General features: G+C 39.0%; 2 protein-coding genes across 3 annotated transcripts in view; one reads left to right on the forward strand and one right to left on the reverse strand.

Moving 5' to 3' along the window:
• Nucleotides 1–3,845: 3,845 nt before the first annotated feature.
• Nucleotides 3,846–8,977, forward strand: hapln2 (hyaluronan and proteoglycan link protein 2). Its single transcript, XM_021310680.2, has 6 exons — nucleotides 3,846–4,229; nucleotides 4,400–4,502; nucleotides 6,552–6,917; nucleotides 7,146–7,262; nucleotides 7,353–7,535; nucleotides 7,966–8,977. The coding sequence occupies exons 2-6, from the start codon at nucleotides 4,412–4,414 to the stop codon at nucleotides 8,241–8,243; spliced, it is 1,035 nt and encodes a 344-aa protein (XP_021166355.2). The 5' UTR covers nucleotides 3,846–4,229; nucleotides 4,400–4,411; the 3' UTR covers nucleotides 8,244–8,977.
• Nucleotides 8,978–9,528: 551 nt separating this feature from the next.
• bcan (brevican) overlaps nucleotides 9,529–21,913 on the reverse strand; it is a 33,462-nt gene continuing 21,077 nt past the window's right edge. The window contains exons 9-15 of one of the 2 annotated variants that reach the window (XM_036135430.1): nucleotides 19,382–19,618; nucleotides 17,472–17,576; nucleotides 17,209–17,367; nucleotides 15,712–15,794; nucleotides 15,408–15,552; nucleotides 15,144–15,326; nucleotides 9,529–13,571 (exon numbers count right to left, since the gene is read on the reverse strand). In XM_036135430.1, coding sequence (XP_035991323.1) covers nucleotides 13,450–13,571; nucleotides 15,144–15,326; nucleotides 15,408–15,552; nucleotides 15,712–15,794; nucleotides 17,209–17,367; nucleotides 17,472–17,576; nucleotides 19,382–19,618 — 1,034 coding nt within the window. In that variant the 3' untranslated portion in view covers nucleotides 9,529–13,449. The remainder of the gene's footprint in view (nucleotides 13,572–15,143; nucleotides 15,327–15,407; nucleotides 15,553–15,711; nucleotides 15,795–17,208; nucleotides 17,368–17,471; nucleotides 17,577–19,381; nucleotides 19,619–21,913) is intronic. The other variant, XM_036135431.1, reaches the window with a different exon arrangement.

The raw sequence follows: 21,913 nt of genomic DNA on the forward strand, positions 1-21,913 counted from the left end.
AACATAGCATATCAGTCTGGAAAGGAGCTGGTAGAGCCCAATTTCAAAGGCGGGGCTAACAGGGTCCGCGGAAACAGGCTAGAACCAATCAGAGAACTACGGATGTGACGCAAACTCCAAGCAACACGCCTTGTTTTAGCTCTTAGAGCAGTCAGTTGTTGAGGTGTTAAAGATATATCCAGCTCATTGAGGACATAATACAGGGCATCATTAAAATCTTACTCCATTGTTGCTGCAATCTTGACTGGTATGGTGACAGAAAAACACTGCTGCATTATGGGTAAAGAGTTACACATCATAAACTCCCGCCTTCTGCTCTGTGATTGGTCCAGTACATTTTATAGTGGAGAGTCTAAGCCTTCCCACACCGACTGGCCAGGCTAGCACAATTCAAAGTGTCATACATCCTCTGAACAGGGCATAGCACTCTTATCGTCACAAAAAGTGTTAAATGGTCAGAAAGGCCGTGCTGAAGCACAATATTCATGGCGCTCTGCATCCTCCTATGTTATCTAAGTGCTCTGTAGTTATGCAATAGTTACGCAATGCAAGTTTACGGACTTGATTTAAACGTTTGAAAACCAATTATTGGTGTATATGAATTATTAAAACGTCTATGTAGAGAGAGCAAAAAGAACAAAAACAACGTTTTGTATGTTAGTCATCCAATGTCTGCACTGGTGTCCAGCAAATTCTATCTGATGGACGACCCACACTCCAGAGGAGCAGAAACTGGTGTTTGCAAAAGTTAAAATGTTCTTAGTTTGTAGGATAACAAGTCAACAAGCTAAATTTTGCCCCAGTTAGACTCTTACGCTCTGCCAGAAGCAGGCAAAGACAACAAAGGTACCTGCCTTTTCTAAATGGTGGGCAATAGGAATTGAACCCCTCGCTCACCTAGTCTATACAAGGTATCAGAATGGGCTTGCATGAAAGGCAAAGTTGTCTCTCTTCCTAAAAATGTCACTTTTTGTGAAATCCTCAGAAGCAGAAGCATTCTTGTTAAAACATTATTAAAAGGTTTTTGTGTCTTCACAGGAGGAAGGAGGAAGGAGGATCGTTCATAGTTGTCAAAGCATTCTGTCCTCTAGTCATGTGCCTCCTTTATGACCCCACCACTTGTCACAGGGTTTTTTTTCAACACAGTCACGCTCTGTTGCAACACTACCGTAGATACTGATACTACATCAGGGCTGAAGGCGGGCCAACCTGCTCTCCTATCAGCCCCAGTCATCTGCTGAAGATGAAACGTTCAGCCGTTCAGCGCTCACAGTCAGGACAAATTGATGTATCACAGCACCTTTTTATCTGTGGCAGACAAAGTGGGGACACTCAGAGTAAACATTTACTTACAAAAGATTTCTGAACACAACTGGAGTGTAAAAAAAGCGTGATTCCAGCCTCCCACTAAAAAACATCTATATTGAAACTGACTTTCAAAAAAAAAAACAAAAAAAATCATCAATCAAACTGAACTGAAATGTCATGAAGTGAGAGGGATCGTTTTCCTGCAGGCTAAAACACATCGCTGTGAACCATCAGCAGCTGCAGAAAGCAGAGAAAAACAAAAAAACAGCAGCAAAATGAGAAGAATTCAACAAAAACATGTACAAAAATTCTCTCTTTTTTACAGTGTGACCCTTTGTAACAAAAAAACATCACGCTGGCTTTTCTGTTTGCTAAAAGGCTAACAGTAGAGGGCAATGTTTGTGTTTTAAGAAAACACTAACACATTAATATATTAATAAAATGGATCGTAAACTGAGAATTCTGTTATTATTCTGAAGCAGCCGGAAAGCTTTAAACACAAGTATTGAAACCATTTTATATGGTATGCACCATATTATCCTTTTAAGTAAAACACAGTTTTTTACAGAGTAAAAAAAATACTACGAAAAAAGTACCTTATGGTTAGACTCTAGAAACAATGATCCAACTATGCCTTCATAAAAAAATATATTATAAAGTGCATCTCTCTCAGATGGTCAGAATTTAAAAAGAGGGTGGTGGGAATATATATCTACCAATCAGTGAAGAGTTTATTTTAAAGCAGTGCCAGCCTCCTGTTGGCGCTAAAGGTCGTTACAAACATTTTAGCGTAACTCGTGCAGTCTGTTGAGGCTTTAAAACCAAATTAGAAATGAATTCATGGGCCACTAATGCATGTCAGAATGATTGGGATTGGTCCTCGATGGAAAATTGCATGACAAACTGAGACCAAAAAGATTTATTTCTGAGTATTTCTTGGAACAGTTGGACACTGTCACCTAGAGGTGTTTGTCCGAATACTAATTGGAGTACAAGAAAGAGTCGTATTGATGGTGGAGCACAATGGAGAAGCAACACAAGCAAAAACAGAGGAGCTCTATTATTGTAACTTTTTTTTTCTCCACATTGGCCGATGTTTGCATATTCCCAGCCTGCTGTCACTCCACTGAGATGGTGATCCTCACAATGGCGCCTTTGTGTCCGGAGGGAACAGAGGCAGAGGAAACAAGATCCGACATGCCATCTTGTCAAGCATCCCCTAGATCAATGTGGGAAAAAACAAAGATGGCTGAACGAATCATGGAAATCATGAAATTGATGTCCCCAAAAAATTTATGTATGTGAATCAGTCATAGAAAAATATGTTTCTATATGTTCACCATAATGAATCTTTTCCATCTATAACATCTAACATTTGGTCTTTGGCACGGCAAATCAAGACTACTGGCAAGAACCCTCACTCTAAAAACTAAAGGACCTGAAAGAGAGGCCCCCATGCTCGTGTGAAAGAACATGTTGTATCTAGCCCAGATAAAGATACGTTGTTGCCTCAGTGCCAATATGAGTCTTTTAAAATTTGTTTGGAGTCTTTGAAGTTTTGAAGTCATGCACAGCGGTAAATAACCCTCTTGGCTTCTTTGTCTGTTATAAATCCAAATTAGTTGGACACAGAGGCTAAAGCTGATCTATGAGGGTCCTCATAATAGTCACTATTCTATGTTGACTGGCGCTGAAGCAACTCCAATCTGAAAAACGAAATCATTAATGTAAATACAGGGCAGTTATTTACATGAGATTCAATGAGTTTATAAAAGAAATGGAGATAGGAGGCAGCGCACCACCAATGATCTTCCTAAGTGGAACATCCAAGACCTGAACATGTAAAACATTTCTGGTAAGAATAACTGATCAAAACGTTTGGCAGCGTAAACATCAATGAAATAGATTTTATTCAAACTGCTATGATATTTAGTGTCTCACTGGTGTCGTTTCAACTTGTGGCCAGAGGGGGCAGACTTCTGCAAAAATCCTGGACTTTATGCTATGCTCCTTTAAATCGCAACAGAAATGCTTTACTTTACTTTACTTTATAGGAAGATCATTGGCAATGCGCCCTCTCCTAACTCTATTTTCCACACAAAATTAAGAACCATGCTGCAGATACCAAGTTTCGATCAGATATCTGCATTTTTTTAAATAGATGCTTACATTCTACATACTATACATAAAGTAAGGGTATTATATTCAGCATGTGACTCACATCTGAGTAACTACAAAGAAGTTTAAAATGTGTTTAAAATGAATTTACTTCTTTCAGGGACTGTGGGATAAAGAATAACTAATAGGAAAGAAAAAAACTAATTTTGTATTGTTATATTAAATTTTTTATACTGAAAATTGTCAGGCCAATTACTATACCCATGGGGGTGGCTATGAATTATTACTCACCCCCATGGACAAGTCAATGTAAAACTGTTTTGGCTCTAATGTTGATATTTCACGTGAAAAATATTAAGCCACAGTGTGTCATAGATTTAGAGTCTGTTTTTGGTTTTCCCCAGTAGTTTAGTCTTTCATTTTGAAGTGAACAGGTTTTTTTTGTTTTAACTGTTGAGCTTTTTGGTAGACACTAAAAAAGAAGGAAACAGAAAGAAAGCCTGTGAATGCCAGACCGTCATTGGGTCATTAACATCTGGAGCAGAGAGGACAACAGTCCTGTTGACACATTGTTAAACACGCAGAGGACCTCATGACTAGAGAGAGGAAAGAGGGGTGTGGAAGTGCCGGTTAAAGACAGACGGATATTCAGCATTTGGAGCAAGGCGTGAAAGGAAATAAAGAACGGACTTGGAATAGGTTGAGAATTATTCTTTTTTATTTGGACTCTTTGAAGACCTTACCGTCATGTCGGACAGTACTGGGGGTTGACTAGGCACTTGGACACCAAATCAATTATACAGGTTTGTCAGTTATACTTTAAAGAAAACTGGATGATAGGATTATTAATGGTGAACAATAAGGAATTTCTGATTAACAACTGTTTCTTCTCACCGTTTTAACAACCAAAGATATCTGACATTGTGTGTAGTTAAATCTGAGTCTACTTAACATGCTTTCTTGTACACTACAGGAGCTGAGAGAAATGAAATCCTTCAAAGGGAACCTTGTTGTAATTCTTTTTATATTGAGCTACGTCACATGGTCTTCAGCTTTATATAGACCCCACAGAGCAGGTAAAAAAAGGTTATTTTACACTATTATCACAAGAATATATTATTTTCTGTCATGAACACATGATACATATTGTATCTATGAGTAAAACATCTGTATGTTTTACTCAGAGATCAGCTTATCATGATTATTACTTTGTATTTTCATGCATATGTCAGAGTCAACGCTGAGATGCAACAGAACATCATTGCTGTTTTTACTGATCCCACTTTTAGTAGAGGTCAAATCTTAACCCAGTTTGGAGAAAATAGCAATCTAGTGGTTTGTTTTGTCTGAAATGAGTAACGGACCAGCAAGAGATTCAAATCGACCACTGATTAGAGTCAGTTGGTGGATCATTTTTAAATAGACTTAAAGTCATTGTTTGTAGTGGTGATGGCAACCCCACTTAATAATGGGTTTCTTAGCACTTCCATCACACAACTGCATGGGTGAATAGTTTTTTGAAATTCTAGAGCAAGCATTTTATTGGAACCTTATGTAGTTTCAATGTAAATATGCAAATTTGATAGCAACATTACTAAATTCATGTCATGCAATGCAGATGCTGTTTCTGTGCTGAATTGTTCACCTCAGCATGCCAAATGCTTAAAAAGGCCAAAATAACAAGGAACATGGCCTTATTTCCTAGTTATTTCACCTGATTATTATTTGACCACTTGATAATGTCCACACACCTTTTATAGGACATTAATCATTTAGTCTAAGGCCTAATTTGCACCTCATTGTCCACTAGACAATGAAATCTGTGCGTCATATATTTCATCATCTTTACATGCCCAGTAGGGTTCTCTAGCGCTCCGTGGAAAGACCTACCACGAAAAATAAAAGCGTGATATATCTCCACCAAAAGTGTGGGGATATCTGCTTTGTTAGACCCTTCACCTGTGCAGTGGGTCCTGGATTCCTCCTGGTGCATCATAATGCCTGACCTGGAGGATGAAAGAATTGATGCCATTGACTGGCTTCTACGCTCTCCTAAACCTATGGTAAATGTTACTTTCTAGTGTTTTATCAAGTCCTGAGGACCCCATAGTGCTTCACACTACATTCAGCTATTCACTCACACATTCACACACTGACGAGCCACAGCTGCCATGGGGCAGACTGACAAAAACGAGGCTGCCATATAATTGGCACTGCTGGGCTGTCTGATCACTGCCAGCAGGCAAAGTGGGTAAAGTGTCTTGCCCAATGACACAAAAACTGAGACAGTCAGAGCAGGGGTTTGAACCCGGCAACCCATCATTCACAGGGGTTCTACTGTTGCCCCATTAATTCCACTCTCTGTGACATAAACATGATGTCCCAGAGACATCATGTTTATGTCCATCCAACACTACGAGGTTGCACCTTAGACTGTTCAGGAGCTGAATGATGCCCAGGTCAGGATCTAGGAGGAGACACCAGCCATCGTCTCATACGGAGCAGGGCCCGTATGAGACAATTTTGAGTTGCTACAATGACATTTCAGCAAATTGGACCATCTTGCAACATCAGTTTTTCAGTTTGAGTTTCTCTTGGACTTTGGACTAAGCCCACTGTGGGTTGATCCTGTTCAGTTTCATCTAATGATGTGACATCCTTTTTGTTCCTAACACATCACTCATTCAGTTTTTATTTACAGCATTACCCCCCATTGAGATCTGATGTGTTTTCAAAGTGTTCCTTTAAGTTTTTTGAGCAGTGTATATCTAAGGAAGCCAATGCAATTGCATTAAGTAATCGCCTTTGTAGCAATCCCTTCTCCTATTTAATTGACTTAAATAGGAGGGAGTAGTATACCAAAGCAAAGCAGTTTTACGAAATTACACTAAAAGTTCTACAATATTGGATAAACACCAAACAATAGGATATCTGAATAACCCCACCAATAACTAGTTGCATCTTTTGCTGTCCAGCTAACAGAATCTGGTGTCTAGCAGGAATTTTAGACCATGGTCTAAATGTTTTTCATTTGATAAATAGACAGAAGGAAATAGTCTTTATTAGCTTTACCTAACTGACTGTTTACACACTCTGGATGACTACTTATGTTGTTTTCTCTACAGAACCAGCAAAACCAAAGAAGCTTCAGTATCTCCTGGAACCACCTGTGCAGGTAGAGGTGGCTGGCCGAAGGGGAGATAATGTCACTTTGCCGTGCATCGTCAGAATCAAACCTGACCACTACAAGATTAAATGGACTAAGCTGGAGCCTGAAAACATGGGGCAACAAAATGTCATAATGCTATCAAATGCAAATGCTTTCAAGCCATATGGCCCTGTTGGACCGCGGGCTTCTCTCCAGAGGGCTCACATCATGGACGCCTCCCTGCAGCTCAGCCATCTCGAGCTGGGGGATGATGGCAGGTATCGGTGTGAACTGATAAATGGCATTGAGGATGAGAATATTGTCATCACTTTGAGGATTGAAGGTAACTAAAAACTAGTACCAGCATCTGTTAATAATGTTAAAAAAAGGTTTTTCTTTCAGGTGGTTGACGGTACAATTTTAAAGGCATACCTTAAGTGCATCAAAAGGTGATTCAAATCTCCTAAATTTGCTTGACAAGCGATTTCTACCTGAATTGTGCTTTTACCTGCATGGGGGCAGTGTTTTATCAGGGCTCAGGGAAAATAAAGACTGACTTTTTTTTTTCCAGGCGTGGTCTTCCCATATCAAAGTAAGCATGGACGTTACAAATTAAACTTCCATGAAGCCAAGCAGGCTTGTGCTGAGCAAGACGGCATGTTAGCCACATACAAACAGCTTTACAGAGGTATTACTCTTAGTCCAAACCTTTCTTTCCCACACGCCAGAGGTAATTGTGCTGTCTGATTCTGTTACATTAACCCTCCTCTTATTGCAGCCTGGACTGAGGGGTTGGACTGGTGCAATGCTGGTTGGATTTATGACGGAACAGTTCATTATCCAATCGTTCATCCCCGACCTGTCTGCGGGGGAAAGTTGCCAGCAGGCATTCGCAGTTATGGGCCAAAAGACAAGAGCCATGATCGGTTCGATGCTTTCTGCTTCACTTCCCAGATATCTGGTAAGCTGGGAAGTAAACTTTAAAAGAAACCTGGCTTTTACTCTAACCACCCTGAGATCTGGAACAAAACAAGTTTTTGCTGTAAATGTCCAGACTATCGCTTGAAAAAGCACCAACATATTCATCCAACATGGCAAGCTTTGAAAGGTTGGGTGTTACATTAAACTATATGCTTGAAAATAGAATAAGTCAAACTCCTGCAACATATCACAAATCAGTGAAATTATGATTTGTTCTGTATCTTCTCAGTCAAGGCCAGTTATTTCATAAAGCACCATTCAAACACGAGGCAATCCAAAGTGCTTTACAGGACACCAAAGGAAAGACAGAAAATAAAAGCATAGGCATAAAGGTGTTGCATAAAGAAACAGATAATACAGATATTCCGAATTTAACCTTTGTTTTTGTGTCTCTTTCCTTGGTGACCCAGGCTCTGTCTTCTACATATCTGGATCCTTCTCCTACGATCAGGCAGTAGATGCCTGCAAACGTCGAGGATCAGAGTTGGCATTGGTTGGCCAGCTTTATGCCGCCTGGCGTTTCCAGAAATATGACCAGTGCAATGGTGGCTGGCTGAGAGACGGCAGCGTACGATTACCCATCGTCCACCCCAGGAAACACTGTGGAGGCGTCCCAGAGGCAGGGGTCCGCTCCTTTGGATTCCCCAGCAAAACAACTCACATTTATGGAGCGTACTGCTATAGATAGCCCGGGTTACGACAGACAAGAAATCAGTGTAAGAAGAACTTGGCATCCAAGCTTAAAGACGGTGGCAAAAACAGAGTTGATAATAAAGATGACACAAGCAGCATGGGATCAGTGGTGTAATTAGAGTCAAATGAAACATTTAACAATACAGATGAACAATCAACTTCTAACAGCTTTTTGACTGATGTGGAAACCTGTCATGGTTTCCACGAAACGTGCTTTTGCCCTACTTCCTGTCAGCTTTTTAACTGCTGCTTAAACTTACGTCAGACAGAATTATTAGCACTAGATTTACTAATTCAATTAACAAACTTGTTTAGTGTTTACCAACGGATCATTTTCCTGGGGAAATAATCTTATTATATGAAGAAAGACCTGGCCCATTTCACAAGCAAACTAAGCTGCTGCTTTGAGCCTCCAGGCCAGCAGATGGCATCTAAGAGTCAAGATTTCAAATTTATAGTTAAGTTGGTGAAGAATGAGGTTGTTTTGAGACTAGAAAGTCCGGTAGACTGGGCTTTATCGGGGAACGAGATCCAGGTTTTGTTGTGTACCTGGGTTCGTCCGTCATCCTTTAATCTCTGGAGCCTGAGGGTCTATTTTCCAAAAAAATGCATTCTTTATAAGATATTTCTCAACTTGTACAATGCCTAAACCGCTAATCTTGTTACATCAAAAATGTCTTACTTTTGCTATAAAGAAGGAATTAAATACAATAAACTGTAACTAGAACATCTTGGTTATATCTGTGGCAAGTTTGGTGTCCACACAATAAGCAATGGAGAAGGTTAACATGTTTAACCAATCCAGGCAGACCCCTGCTGTTTTTCTGCCAAAATTTTTGAAATGTAGCTATTCTTGAAATTGTGGGATGCCATTATATATTTAGTAGATACTTTTGTAGAGAAGTTTCAGATGAAGATCTGTCAGTCTCAGTTAGTCAGCTACAAGGACATTTTTGTTGCTAAAGAGCTCAGGCCCCCTGGAGAGGGGGCTCGCAGGCTTAAGGAGTTATGGGTCAATACATCAAATCTATGCGTTCAGTTAATGGACAAATAAATGTATATTCCTTGTCACTAGGAAGTGGGGGCTGTATTCCCAGCTATATTTCTTCTACAAACCAAAGTGAAATACCTCAGCTGACGTGTAACTGGGACTATTTCCAACAGTTCAAAAGGCAAAACTAAACTTGGTAGCCTTACAATTTTAGTTAATGTAATCAAGATAACAATACTGTGTGTTAGGAACCGCATTTCAAGTGAAAGAAATACAATATGATATTAAACACATTTGAAACATAAAACATTTTATTTAGTCAATTATAACCTTGTTAAAGATGTGTTTATACATTTTTTGTATTCTCTTAGTTCTGTTCAGGGTTGGAGGGGTCTGCAGGCAGAGACACAGGAGACAAACTACTCAATCCTAAAGACAGTTTAGGACTGATATGGATGCTTGCAAGTTAACTATAGTTACTGTGTAACCTTTAAGGAAAACCCATGCCTTTAGGGAAAATCATGGAAACGCCATAGAGAGAGACAGTAGCCCCTGAAATTTAAATCGGTGACCTTCTTACCATATAATACTAAGAGGTACAGCATTTAGGCCTCTTACTACAAAGTATATATTTAGTCACGAGACGAAATTCAGCTTATCTCTCTGATTCATTATGAACCCTTGGGTTAGTCTAGGCAGGTTCATGCATTTGTGGTAAGGCTGCCTATGCAGCGTATATTAAAGCACACACAGAGTCCCTCAATAGTTTTATTTAAAAGTGACATAAAAAACAGATTAATAACTCGATCTGAGTGTCATTACCAGTAAAGTAGGTCACAGTATAAACGCCCGGCGTGTCACAGATGGTTGACTGGCATCATCTGGTGGCAACATTCTTCAAGGTGATTGGATCAAACCATGTGACCATGGAATATTTTTGGAAAATACAGATAAATGCTGTTTGGATCTTTAACTTCCTAAAGATCTCCATACTTTCTTTTTTGTTCTATCGTATAAAGTTCATTAATATTAAAGCATGATGTTTGGTTACTCAGTGGTTTATTTTACACATAAGAAAACAATGCATCCTGTTCATCCCTTAAACTAAACATTTTTGCATTAAGTCTGACTGCTTCATTCATTTTTCAATCTGGCTTTTGTCCTCTTCACAGAGATGTGAAAATGCAGCCCCCATAGGCTTTGACATTTAGCATCATTTAATAAATCAACTCATCATCATGAACTATTTAAACACTAATAAACACAACAATCAACCAAAGCTTGTCCTAGAAAAGCTAGAAGCCCTTTATCCAAAACGGTTTCACGACTTTGTAGAGAAAATAATATCAAATTAATGTTTCATCTGCAAAAACACAATCAGGTTTGAGCTGGTTACCATGGAGACTGAACACAGGCTGGTGAGCAGACGTTGAAAGTAGATTCATATCGTTCATTTGAGGGCAACACAATTTCATCTCATTGTATGTTTTTCATGTGTGGGAAACAAATAAAGTCCTCATTTGTTGTTAGTAAACAGGGGCCACATATTTATTTCTTCACAGCAGTTTTAATCATTTTTATACAGTTAAAATCAACTGACAGCACTTAACAGTATAAATTCCGGCTATGTTAAAAAATTACATTTTACCTTTTTATTGCCTTTATAAAGAACCCATTTTTCCTTCATTAATTAAACAAACAATAAACAGGAGCTTTGTTGTTGCTGTCGTGTTACAGTATCTGTCTAAAAAGTAGAAAATAATTATGTGAGCTATATTTCCATCAGTTACAGAACGTGTGCTTTTTCACATTGAAGAAAAGTTGTCCCATTTTAGGCAGAACGCTGCAGAGCCAAAGAGGTTTAACAGTTTTTATAACACTGTATGCAAAGAAAGAAGCACATGAAGGCTGAACAGAGACAGCAGGGTGGAAGGTTAAGAGAAGATGATACAAAGTCTGAAAGACACCTGATAATGAAGCACCAGAAGACAAGCAGAGTCAAAGTTCTGCAAAGCATCACCAGAACAATCAAGCTCAGTACTGTCTGAGCTGGGTTTCATTCATATCAATGTTGGTCCTTTCATCCAAAGGCCAAACGTTATATTTTTTTCTCCTATGATAAAACAAAGGTTGAACGATGATTGATTTGTTAAATCCTCTACATTTGTCACCAGTCTATCCATTATCCTCTGCAGCAGAAAAAATGTTTTGTTGAGGCAATAATTCACTTCAGTTGTAATAACCAGCATAGATTTCACCTTGTGAATTTAATCTGGTACTGAGACCAGATTTCTGGATCTGAACCATGTTAGCAAGACCAAACACAAAGCAAACATTAGTCAGAATACCGTCTGTCATCTAGACAAGAAGATAACTCACACCAGCTTTACTGTGCAGCAGTTCTTCTGAAAAAAAAAGAAACTAAAATAGAAGCTTGTTTGTGCTATCTAAATCCTCAGCATAAAATTAAACACAAGCATCCCATTCCTTTGGAAGAAAAATAAGCAGGGCCCACACAAAACTACAGGGGGAATGCTAGAAGAGATGTGGGTTATATCATATTGCATGGCTGGATAAGAAAACTGCATGTCACACAAATTCTGGTAATTCAGATTGTTTCATTACGAGGAAAAAATCCTCTGACATTATACTGCTAAACCGAGGTTTGACCCTTTCAACTCTACCCTGCTCTTACCAAAGAGGTGTGATTTACTCAGTTTTAACTTGAGACATATGGGTGCACACCAACACTGCAGCAAAAGGCAAAAACCTTTAACGGATAATAGACCTGTTACCAATGAAATCGATTTTAAAATATGATTGAGTTTGTTCACATAAATGTCAAAGTTATTGAAATGAATGCTTACATTTGCCTTTGTATCAGGAAGTAAAGCAACAACAACAATGTTTTTTACTGGGTTTAGACTGATAGAGCAATATAAAGCAGTGTTTAGTTGCGCAGTTGGAGAAAAGTAACAATTTAAAAATAATAATTCTCACAAATAAAAATGGGAAAAGTGTAGTGTGCATCTTTTGAGCCTCCAGGATTCCAGTGCTGCTAAATTAAATCCAAAGCAACCAATTGCCTTCATAAGTCACCAATTATGATAATAATCATCTTTTATTTGTCATAAAATGTGTCATTTTATTGCATTCCACTGAAATGTGTAATTTAATCCATGGCTCAGGGTGCAGTGGGGTGGCGCTCTGCAGAGCCCGGGGAGCATTCTGGGGCTAAGGGTCTTGTCTAGAGAGCCAGAGTGGCAGTCTGTGATTTAAACCTGGGAACTTGCTGCATTTCCAAGATGCTCTGACCACTGGGCTGCCACTCCCCCACCTAAGTAGTAAGCAGTTCATCTGTTTGTTACTTAATCTCAAACTGCTGTTCTGAGGCTTGTTTGACACATTATTGAACAAAAACTATCATGAATTCCAAAAAACACACCCAACAAGTCATGGGAAGTATTAACTGGTTATCAGTCAGGGCTTTAGTGGACGTCATAGCAGCTGATTCTCAGAGAAAGTTCAAAATGTGCAAAAAACACGACAGTTTGTTGTATAACAAATGCTTAAAAATGAAATGCACATGATAACAAATTAGTTAATGTGACCTTTGGATCTATATTTGTATTTTTTTTGTTTCATCCAAAACGACTATATCCAGCTCCAGTATCACTGATAATGTAAACCAATAATGTGATTTTTCGTTTTCGTTTTTTTGTCATATGCATTTTGGATAACTATCCAAGAATCCATCCAAGAAAACTGTTGATTGATTTTTCCTATGGTTGTCACAGCTGTGATTTTCTACATAAAAACGTATTTCTACATAAAAAAAAACATCTTGCAAACATTTTGCTGCCGTGTTTATTTAATCCAAAGAGATGGTGAGCATCAAAATCAACTTTTCCTGTAATGTGTTGCAGTATGCATAATTTCCTTTAGCTCGGATTCTTTAATGGGAGTTTTTTTTTTTCTAAATGTCGAATTTAAGTAGCAGGTTAAGGTTGTTTTTTAAGGAAGAGAGTGCAATTATGTTGTTTTAACAAGCTTTACTCTTTGCAGTACATTAAGACATATATTTGGATGTTTTTAGCTGAGATTCTTTATCTGACACAGTCAACCATAATGTGATAATTCTATGGGACAGTCCTTGAGTAATAAAATCAGGGGAAGATGTTTTTTTTTTCCTTTATAGGACAAGATGCCTTTAAATGTTCCACTTGATGTCCCAGTACAGTGGTGCCACTTTCTCTGCAGCCGCACCCTCGACCTCCTCGTACTGCTCCGGCTGGGAAGTCAGAGAACCCTCCTCCAATTTATGAGCTAGAGCTGGAGGAAGATAAGGCACATTTTATTCAATTATTAATAATAACAATGACAATTTCCAACTTTAAAACCTTTAGAAAAGTTATTAATGTGTTTTCGACCCAAGTGAGAAGTTACAAAATCCTACCAGCCTCACCTGCACGGCTGCACCTACCTATAAGATACACCTGTTCAGTTGCTTGTTAACACAAACAGACACTCAGCCAATCACATGGCAGCAACTAAACACATTTAGGCATCTATATGTGGAGACGTTGACAATTTAAAGTTTAAACTGAGCATCAGATTGGGGAAGAGAGGAGATTTTAGTGACTTTTGACACAGAAAACATTTAAACGAGTGACATTCCCTCCAGCTGGTAGTTAAAGTCTCGTCCAAACTGACTGGAGGGTCCCAACAATCAGTCTCCTCCCGGCGCAGCAGGCAGCAGATTCCCTCCTCTGATGTAACTCCCATCCCCTTCATGGAGGGTTTTATACTTTTTTAAAACAGCTTTGTTCCTTCTGTGGTTATTAAAATGCACAAGCTGAGATGACACTCTCAATGGACTGCATATTTATCTTGATTATTAAACCGGAAATATCAGGCTTTTCAATTCCTTCCTTTTCACATTGTGGTCTATATAATGTGGAATTGTACAGCTTTGGTCTAAATTCCTCATTATTTAGTTTTTCTGGATGAAATGCTTTGTTGATTCAAGACTCAACATTCAAGAATATACAAGCTGCTAAATTCATCCTGAGGAAAGTGCTGTTAAAGAAGAGTTTGCTGATTAGTTTCTGATGATAGAAAGGCAGCTTTGGCTCAAATAATAACTTGTTACCGCCTCTGAAAGTGACGCGAGTGATGAGAAATGTTTCCGACACCTTAATGCATCGATGCCACACAGGATTAATGCGGTTCTGGCAGGTGCAAGCAAGGTGTACCTAATAAAGTGGCACAGAGGGCATACTTCCCAAAATGCAATGTGGATTTATAGTTGCAAATAAAGTACTGTCTGTGCCTTGTATCTTTATAATAAAGTCACTATGTTTTAAAAGTTTTAGTCTCAGAACTGTTTGGAAATTTTATCTGTGATCTAAATCTTTAAAAATATCTTTTCATAACCATTTTGTCACAGATACTCATTGGCTGCTATCTGTGAAAAACTGCATTAAAACTATATCTGTTCCTAGACCGCTGTAGCCTCAGAATACATCTTTACAAACCCTGTTTCACTTGTTTGAAACCGTTTTGTTCCAGTTTTGATTATTGTAACGCCACATTTACTAATTTATTGATATATTTTCATAGAGCATAAAGTAAGGGTCGACAGAGACACACAGGAAGGCTGGCTGGAAAAAGAAGAATAAATTCAGAAAAATGGGCTCCAAAAGACGAAAGATAGAAAACTATAATGAAAACTCTGAGGGAGAATAGAACAATTACTTAAGTAAAGTAAAGCTACTGTTGAAGAGAAGGTCGTTCTGTTAGAGGTTAGGGGAAATAAAAAACAAACCATAATTGAGATCACATAACCTGGCAATTAATTTTGTTATGTTAGCTCATCAAAGGAAGAGCATTTAACAAACTCACTTGGCATGCAGGTGATCTGAGGCGTTTCCCAGAGACCCCCATGCAGACACGTGATAACAGGATTGAGCTTCTGTGTAAAACCCTCCTCACAGTAGTACCGCACCCTGCTGTTGGTCTCGTAACGTGAGCGCTTCTTCCCGAACACCAGAGCGTGTGGCACCCGCGGCGGCTCGCCACACGACGCTGTTGGAAGCAACTTTGGTTTGAACCTTAAAACGAGCATCTGAAAAGGAAAACGCTTAGCTTCAACAGAGAGGAACTCACAGACGCCCTTCTTGCAGGTGTAGGACAGGTGGTAGTTGCACGGCACATCGCTCCAGCGACCGCCGTCGTGCCAAACCATCACCGCACAGTCCTCTCCAGACAGGAAGTAGCTGTCAGGTTGGTTTTTGTACCAGTTCTCAAAGAGCTGAAAGCAGGGAAACGCAACATGAAATCCAGCTTTTTAGTAATTTTTTTTTTTGCATAAACAAGAAAAGTAAAAGATTGTGTAGACTAAACCTAAACTAACGAGAACAAACTGACGCATAAAGTCGAACCAGTTGGAGAACTTGTGGGAACAACTCACCAGAGGGTTTCCATCTGACCAGCGGAAGTCTCCTTCAATGGTTCTGTCATTCAGTCCAATCCACTGATATTCTCTGTATTTATCTAAATAATAAAACATTCATTTTATCAAGATATGTAATTAGTATAAAGAAATAAAATGACTTCTTTGGAGTTGTTTATGTACAGGTAAAATGAGCCTTGGTGGAAAGAGGAGCCAGTTATCTCAGATGACTATCTCTTGGCTCCACACCAGACAAAACTTTACATCGGGGAACATGTTCTAAGGAAAACACAGATTCCATAAGTTTAAAGACATGAAATACATTTTTTGTCATGTCTGGACACATTTTTACCACCTCAGATCTTTCAAGTGTGTGAAGATGAGGAATGTTGGGGAGGAAGATCCCTGGGCTGATATCTGCTGCAGATGGTTAATGGAGAGGTGTTGTGTAATGTTGTTTTTTTCAGATGGGGTGCACAAAACTTCCTGTTAGCAGCTAACACTGATGGCTAGTCTGTATAATGCTGTCGTTCACTTGAAGAAAAAAAAATTCACAACCTCTTCCTCTACTGTAAGCTCCCATCATGATGATATTTTGCACTTTTATTTGATAAGTGGATAATCTCCACTTTCCACCCATTAATCCATCGTCTGTACCAGCTTGTTCTTGCAGGGTCGTGGCTGGTGCCCATCTCCAGCAGACACTGGAGCAGAGGCAGGATGCTGAATAAACACCCTTTACTAAGTTGGGAGAATTTTATTAAATATGCAGTTCTAGTTCTAGTGTTTAAAATTCCCCACAAACCTCCTCCACTTCAATAATGTATTAAGATAACATAAAATCAGAGCAGGGTGAGTCTGAGAGGTGACTGTCGGGTTCCTTTGGACAGGCAGTACTCCCATCGAGCTTCACAAACTTTACTAAAATGTACTAAACACCTACAAATATGGCTGTTAAACAGTCAGCATTGCTGCCATAGCCTAACATGAAATGCATACCCCTTTAATCACTGTAAACATGTTAACTGCTTAAAAACCTGCCAAATTGATTATTGTTTTGAATTGCCTTTGACTGTTCTAGTTAAACTGTTCTACTGTTTTTAATGTTCTTTCTTGTTTCTACATTCTATCCCTACTTGCTTTTATTCCTATATTTTAATCATGTAAAGCACTTTGCATTGTCTCTGTACTGAATTATGCTATATAAATAAATTTGCCTTGCCTTGCCTATTGTTAGGTCTGCAACCTTTATTTGTTAGTTCAATGACTGAGTAAAACACGATTTTGATAATATGCAATGGTATCAGAATGGACATATTTTAAATAAATAAATAGAAATATATTTTAAAAGAGGGAGTCAAATATTTTGAAGGTCATGATTTAATTATCAGACAAACAGATTTAATCTCTTTTCCAAACCTTCGCTCAGACTGAGTAGTAACATCCCTGCTATTTAAAGCTGAAAACTTTGCTACTACTGCCCTGTGTCCCTGCCTGTCTTCGGCCAGGTTTTACCGTTGATGTGATTTTGCTCCTCGGGAGTCATGACAGAAAGCAGATGTCCACCACACATGCGGCAGTGCTGCTCGGCTGCTTCCCAGCTTTGCCGCTTGCTGAAGTGACGATAACAGAAGCCCTGAAACTTCTCCCAGCCCGGCTCACACTCCTCCACATCTGAGACAGGATAACCAGACACGTCAGCGTCGGGAGTTTGCAGACCACTGGTCCTTGATTTAAAGAAAACGTGTTTGTTTGTGATCCCTTTCATGCGTCTATACCTCTTTGACACAAATGTCCTCCATAACCAGGCAGACAAACGCAGCGTATCGATTCACCATCGACACAAGTTCCCCCATTCAGACACGGATTCTCCAGGCAGGAGTCTGGGAAGATAAAGACGACGACGTTACCAGATGATACCAAATATTTAAGCATTCATAGACCACTTTATTTCAAGTTCTTGTTGCAGTTGGTTGGCTTTCGCTTCATACCTGTTCCCTTGGACTTTTAATTTCCAAACACCAACTCTTTATTGTTGCACTTAATTTATGATCAGGGGTGTAATAATAATGTTTTTCATTACCCTTCAGTCAAGAATAAAGAATTAAAATTTATGATTTTGTGGTCAGTGTAAGAAATAGTTGAATAACACTGAGCCCATATTTGGGTATAAAACATGTAATTGATGTTGTTTCAGTAATTAGGTTCGGAGTAGAGTGAGCTGCTGTACAGCTTGGGTTACCCAGGATGGCGATAGGTGGAAGTCACCTCTGTGTAGTTTTGGTGTCACTTTTTAAAGCTGCGCTGCAGAACGCTGCGTGCTGCAGATAAAAAACCTGCATGTGTTCAGGTATAAAAACAACTCTACATTCACCTGATACACCAGCGTAGCAAAGCAACGCGTCTGTACGTGGGTATTTTCAGGATGAAAATGTTTATTATTATTATTATTATTATTATTATTATTATTATTATTATTATTATTGATGTTATACTTGATGATATGTTGCTTCATCTTTATTACTGTGGTTAGCAATTTCATTTTATTTTTGTTTTCAGAGAGTCCAGTTTTATCCATATATTCGAGAGACAACCCCATCTTCTTAACAATAGAGCCTAATTGAAGCTTATGGAGTTTTATGTTTCCAGGCTTCACAACCAATACATCATTATCATTACCAATATTGACAAATAAAGAAAGCTTTAAAAAAAACTAGAAAATTATACTTTTAGACAATGTTTGAGTTTTCTCTGAGAGGGGAAAAACATAAACTGAGAGGGAATATGGTCGGAGTGGAACAAAAACGACCAGCAGAGGATGAGTGCATCCCTCTGGGATAAATCATTAGGAACTAAAGAAATCAGGTAGCTTTGGTGTCTGCTCAGAGGCAAATAAGCAGTAAAAACAAAACCATACGACATCTACTGTTCATAAAGCTGCAGCAGTTGTTGCCCCACTCAAAACCCCAACAAGTTTATACATATCTTTTCTTAGGTAATGGTTTTTTTTAGCTGTTGGTCCATCCAAGGCAATACATCTGTATTTTTTAAATCCCAGTTAAGACCATTTTACTGAAATCTCCACGGGAAAAAAAATCCCAGGATGAAAGAAGGCGTTCCTGAGGAGCCACCACCGGGTGGCGCTGCTAGATCAAGTTTGGTTCCTATCAGCTGCTCACAGTTTCTTTCTAATTTATGTTGCAGTATTTAAAAAATAGTTTTATTCAGCTCTCTTTAAAATTTTTATTTAGCAATCATTCTTGTCTCCAATCCTAAAACTCCTAAATAAATAGATAATGTGCAATATTGATCGTGAACAACCTGTTCCATTTTTCTATGAAAGATCTTCAATAGATGACTCTTTTGAATAAAAAACAAAACATACGTTTAGTTTTAAATGTTTTTTTTTGTCTTAGTATTGTTAGTAAGATGTTTAGCTTTAATATGAACCCTACTAATCTTTTTACATCTGGCTAGTTTGTCGTTTCTTTCCAGCACATGGTCATAGAAACCTGTTCCTGTAACTATGTGAGGAGATCTTTAATTGCACGAAACATTTCAAAGTGGATGTCAATCCATCTGTTCTTCAAAGGCTTCAGATGCAGAAATGACTCTTCCTGATCTAGCTTTTTTCTACGACACTAGACCTGCTTTTTTGCTGATATAACAATGTAAACATATGAAGTACCTCCTTGGCTTGCAGCAGGAACTTTGGCTGCAGGCAGAGCCGGACCCATGGCTGTCTGCTCCAGTTCATGGGCTTTGAAACCCTCAGGATCTGAAGGGGGAGCAGCAACGGTCACGTCCACGTCCACAGTGGGCGCTGCAGGGGAAGCGTCCTCTTCTTCTGGACGCCATGTGCAGATATGAACCGAGGGCTCATCTGTGACGGGCTCCGAAGCGCTTCCCTCTAAACTTTGCCCTGCTAAGACAGTTTGTCACAATGTCGTTTTTTTGCTCGTTATATCCAAACACATAAAAATACTTTTGAAAGGAACCTAGACTAAAAACCAAAAACAAACAGTAACGAGAAATTTGCTGCTTTGTTACAATGAAACAAGCCAACAGCATCTGCCTCATAGTAAAGAAGCTATTACATACTGTTAAATGTTAAATTACTTTGCATCTTATATACATTTGTTTTTAAGAGGTGTACAAATATGACATGTACAAAGTTTTAATTGAATTTGTTTGTTCTTGCTAACTTTTATTTAACCAAGGCAACCTCAAGCCATTTTTTGTAGGACTGTAATTTAGATTCTATGGGAAGGCGAATGATTTACATTGCTACAGTGTCTTATTCTATTAGAAAACAAATTACTGGTGTGAATGCCCGAATAAAAAAATAACATATTTGTTAATTGTCCATCATCCACGTGGTTCAAGAAGGAGCCAAAAATGTTCATTCTGACTCAGAGTTGATCAACAGCACCATGGAAAATAACGAATGTCCCCTAAACGACTATAGTTGTTCGGTTTGCATTCAGTCCCCTTTACTCTGATACCCTCAGATAAAACATTGAAACAATAATGCAATGACTGGCCTTCAGAAATCACCACAATAATAAAAACTGTAGAGTCCGCCAATAATAGTATAAATCCAGCTGCTCTGTAAAGGCCTCCACTGTTCATTAGAGAACAGAAGTGGATCAATGGAGACCAAAGGCTGCCACAGACAAGTCGGGGTGAAGGTTGTGGAGAAGTTCAAGGAACTTTAAAGGGTTTGGTCATAAAAAAACAACAACAACCAAATCTCTGAGCATCTCACAAAGCCCAGTTCAACCCAACATCCGGAAATAGTTAAAGTGTAGCACAACTCCTACCAAGAGCTACGAAGGCTCTAAACCGACCGATCGGAGCAATACTCAGGGAAACCGCCGAGAGATCCATGCAAACTCTGGGGGAGCTGCATAGATCCACAGCTCAGGAGCTGGAATATGTTGACAGGACACCTACTAGAATGAGCTACTACCATAAATCAGACTGTACGGAAGGTAAAATAAGAGGTCCCGGTTAGAGTTAGAGTTAAAAGGTGCTCAGCAGTGTTGTAGTACTCGAGTCCAAGACTCGAACTCGAGTCCGAGTCATTACCTAAATTTAGAGACTCATGACTTGACTTGGACTTGAGCACTGATGACTCGAACTCGGACTCGGACTCCTACATTCAGATCATTCTGACTCGGAAATTGAGAAAAAGACTTGACTTTTTTTATATCATTAGGCTATAATTTTAATATGTCATTAGAATATTATTTGGTGTATGATTTTAATATCTAAATTATTAGTGCAATGGAATGTTACTGCTTCATGTCATACATCACACGTCATGGCATGTTCCTACGACTAACGTTAATTTTCACTGCGGCATGCCTGGAGGAGAGATGAGTGCCCCGAAGATTGTCCGTTTCGCGTTTAAGGATTTCACCTGCATTGGCAGAAAATGGAGTGCAAAATGCTCCATATGTAACAGAACAATTGAGGAGACATTGGGGACTACCTCAAATTTCAATCGACATCTGTCAAGACTGCATCCAGAAAAGTAAGTGACATGCTACGTTAAGTTAACGTTAACTGCTATGATGGTTGGCTAGCTAATGCCGCCACCTACAGTAGAGAGTTTGCACATCAATAGGGTCTAACTTGGACTCGACTTGATCAATAAGGACTCGACTCGGATTTTTTTTTTATGACTTGGACTTGACTCGGACTTGAACACTGGAGACTCGAACCTGGACTCGGACTCGAGGCATAGTGACTTGACTACAACACTGGTGCTCTGGTCAGACTGAACTGTTTTGGCCTACATGCAAGTCAACACTAACGCTGCAGCAGTGGAACATGGTGGCGGCAGCATCATGCTGTGGAAATGCTTTTCTTCATCAGGTCACAGGGGAGCTGCTTAAAGCTGATGGGAAGATGGATGGAGGTAAATAGAGGATGACCCGTTAGCACCGCTAAAGACTTTAAACTGCGATGGAGGCACACTCGTTACATACCGGCTACATACTCACGATTTTTACTTCTAAATAAGTTTGAAAGCCATTCATTGTTTTTCTTCTAGTTTACTATTTTGCACAACTTTGTGTTGATTTATCATTTACTATCCCCATCCAATGGACGATGCTCTTTTGACGTCATTAAATAAGTCGCATCACTACTTTAATAGGCAAATTAATGAGTCAAGTACTTTTAAATCTGACTGTATTTCTTTGGTAAACTG

Source organism: Fundulus heteroclitus, chromosome 3 (genome assembly GCF_011125445.2).
Source record: "Fundulus heteroclitus isolate FHET01 chromosome 3, MU-UCD_Fhet_4.1, whole genome shotgun sequence".
In the NCBI taxonomy this organism is placed as follows: domain Eukaryota; kingdom Metazoa; phylum Chordata; class Actinopteri; order Cyprinodontiformes; family Fundulidae; genus Fundulus; species Fundulus heteroclitus.

Excerpts from the sequence above, each read along its gene's own strand:
- hapln2 (XM_021310680.2), top strand. The coding sequence starts at position 4,412 with ATGAAATCCTTCAAAGGGAACCTTGTTGTAATTCTTTTTATATTGAGC. Across the intron at positions 6,918-7,145 it reads CATCACTTTGAGGATTGAAG|GCGTGGTCTTCCCATATCAA; the intron begins GTAACTAAAAAC and ends TTTTTTTTCCAG. Across the intron at positions 7,536-7,965 it reads CTTCACTTCCCAGATATCTG|GCTCTGTCTTCTACATATCT; the intron begins GTAAGCTGGGAA and ends TTGGTGACCCAG.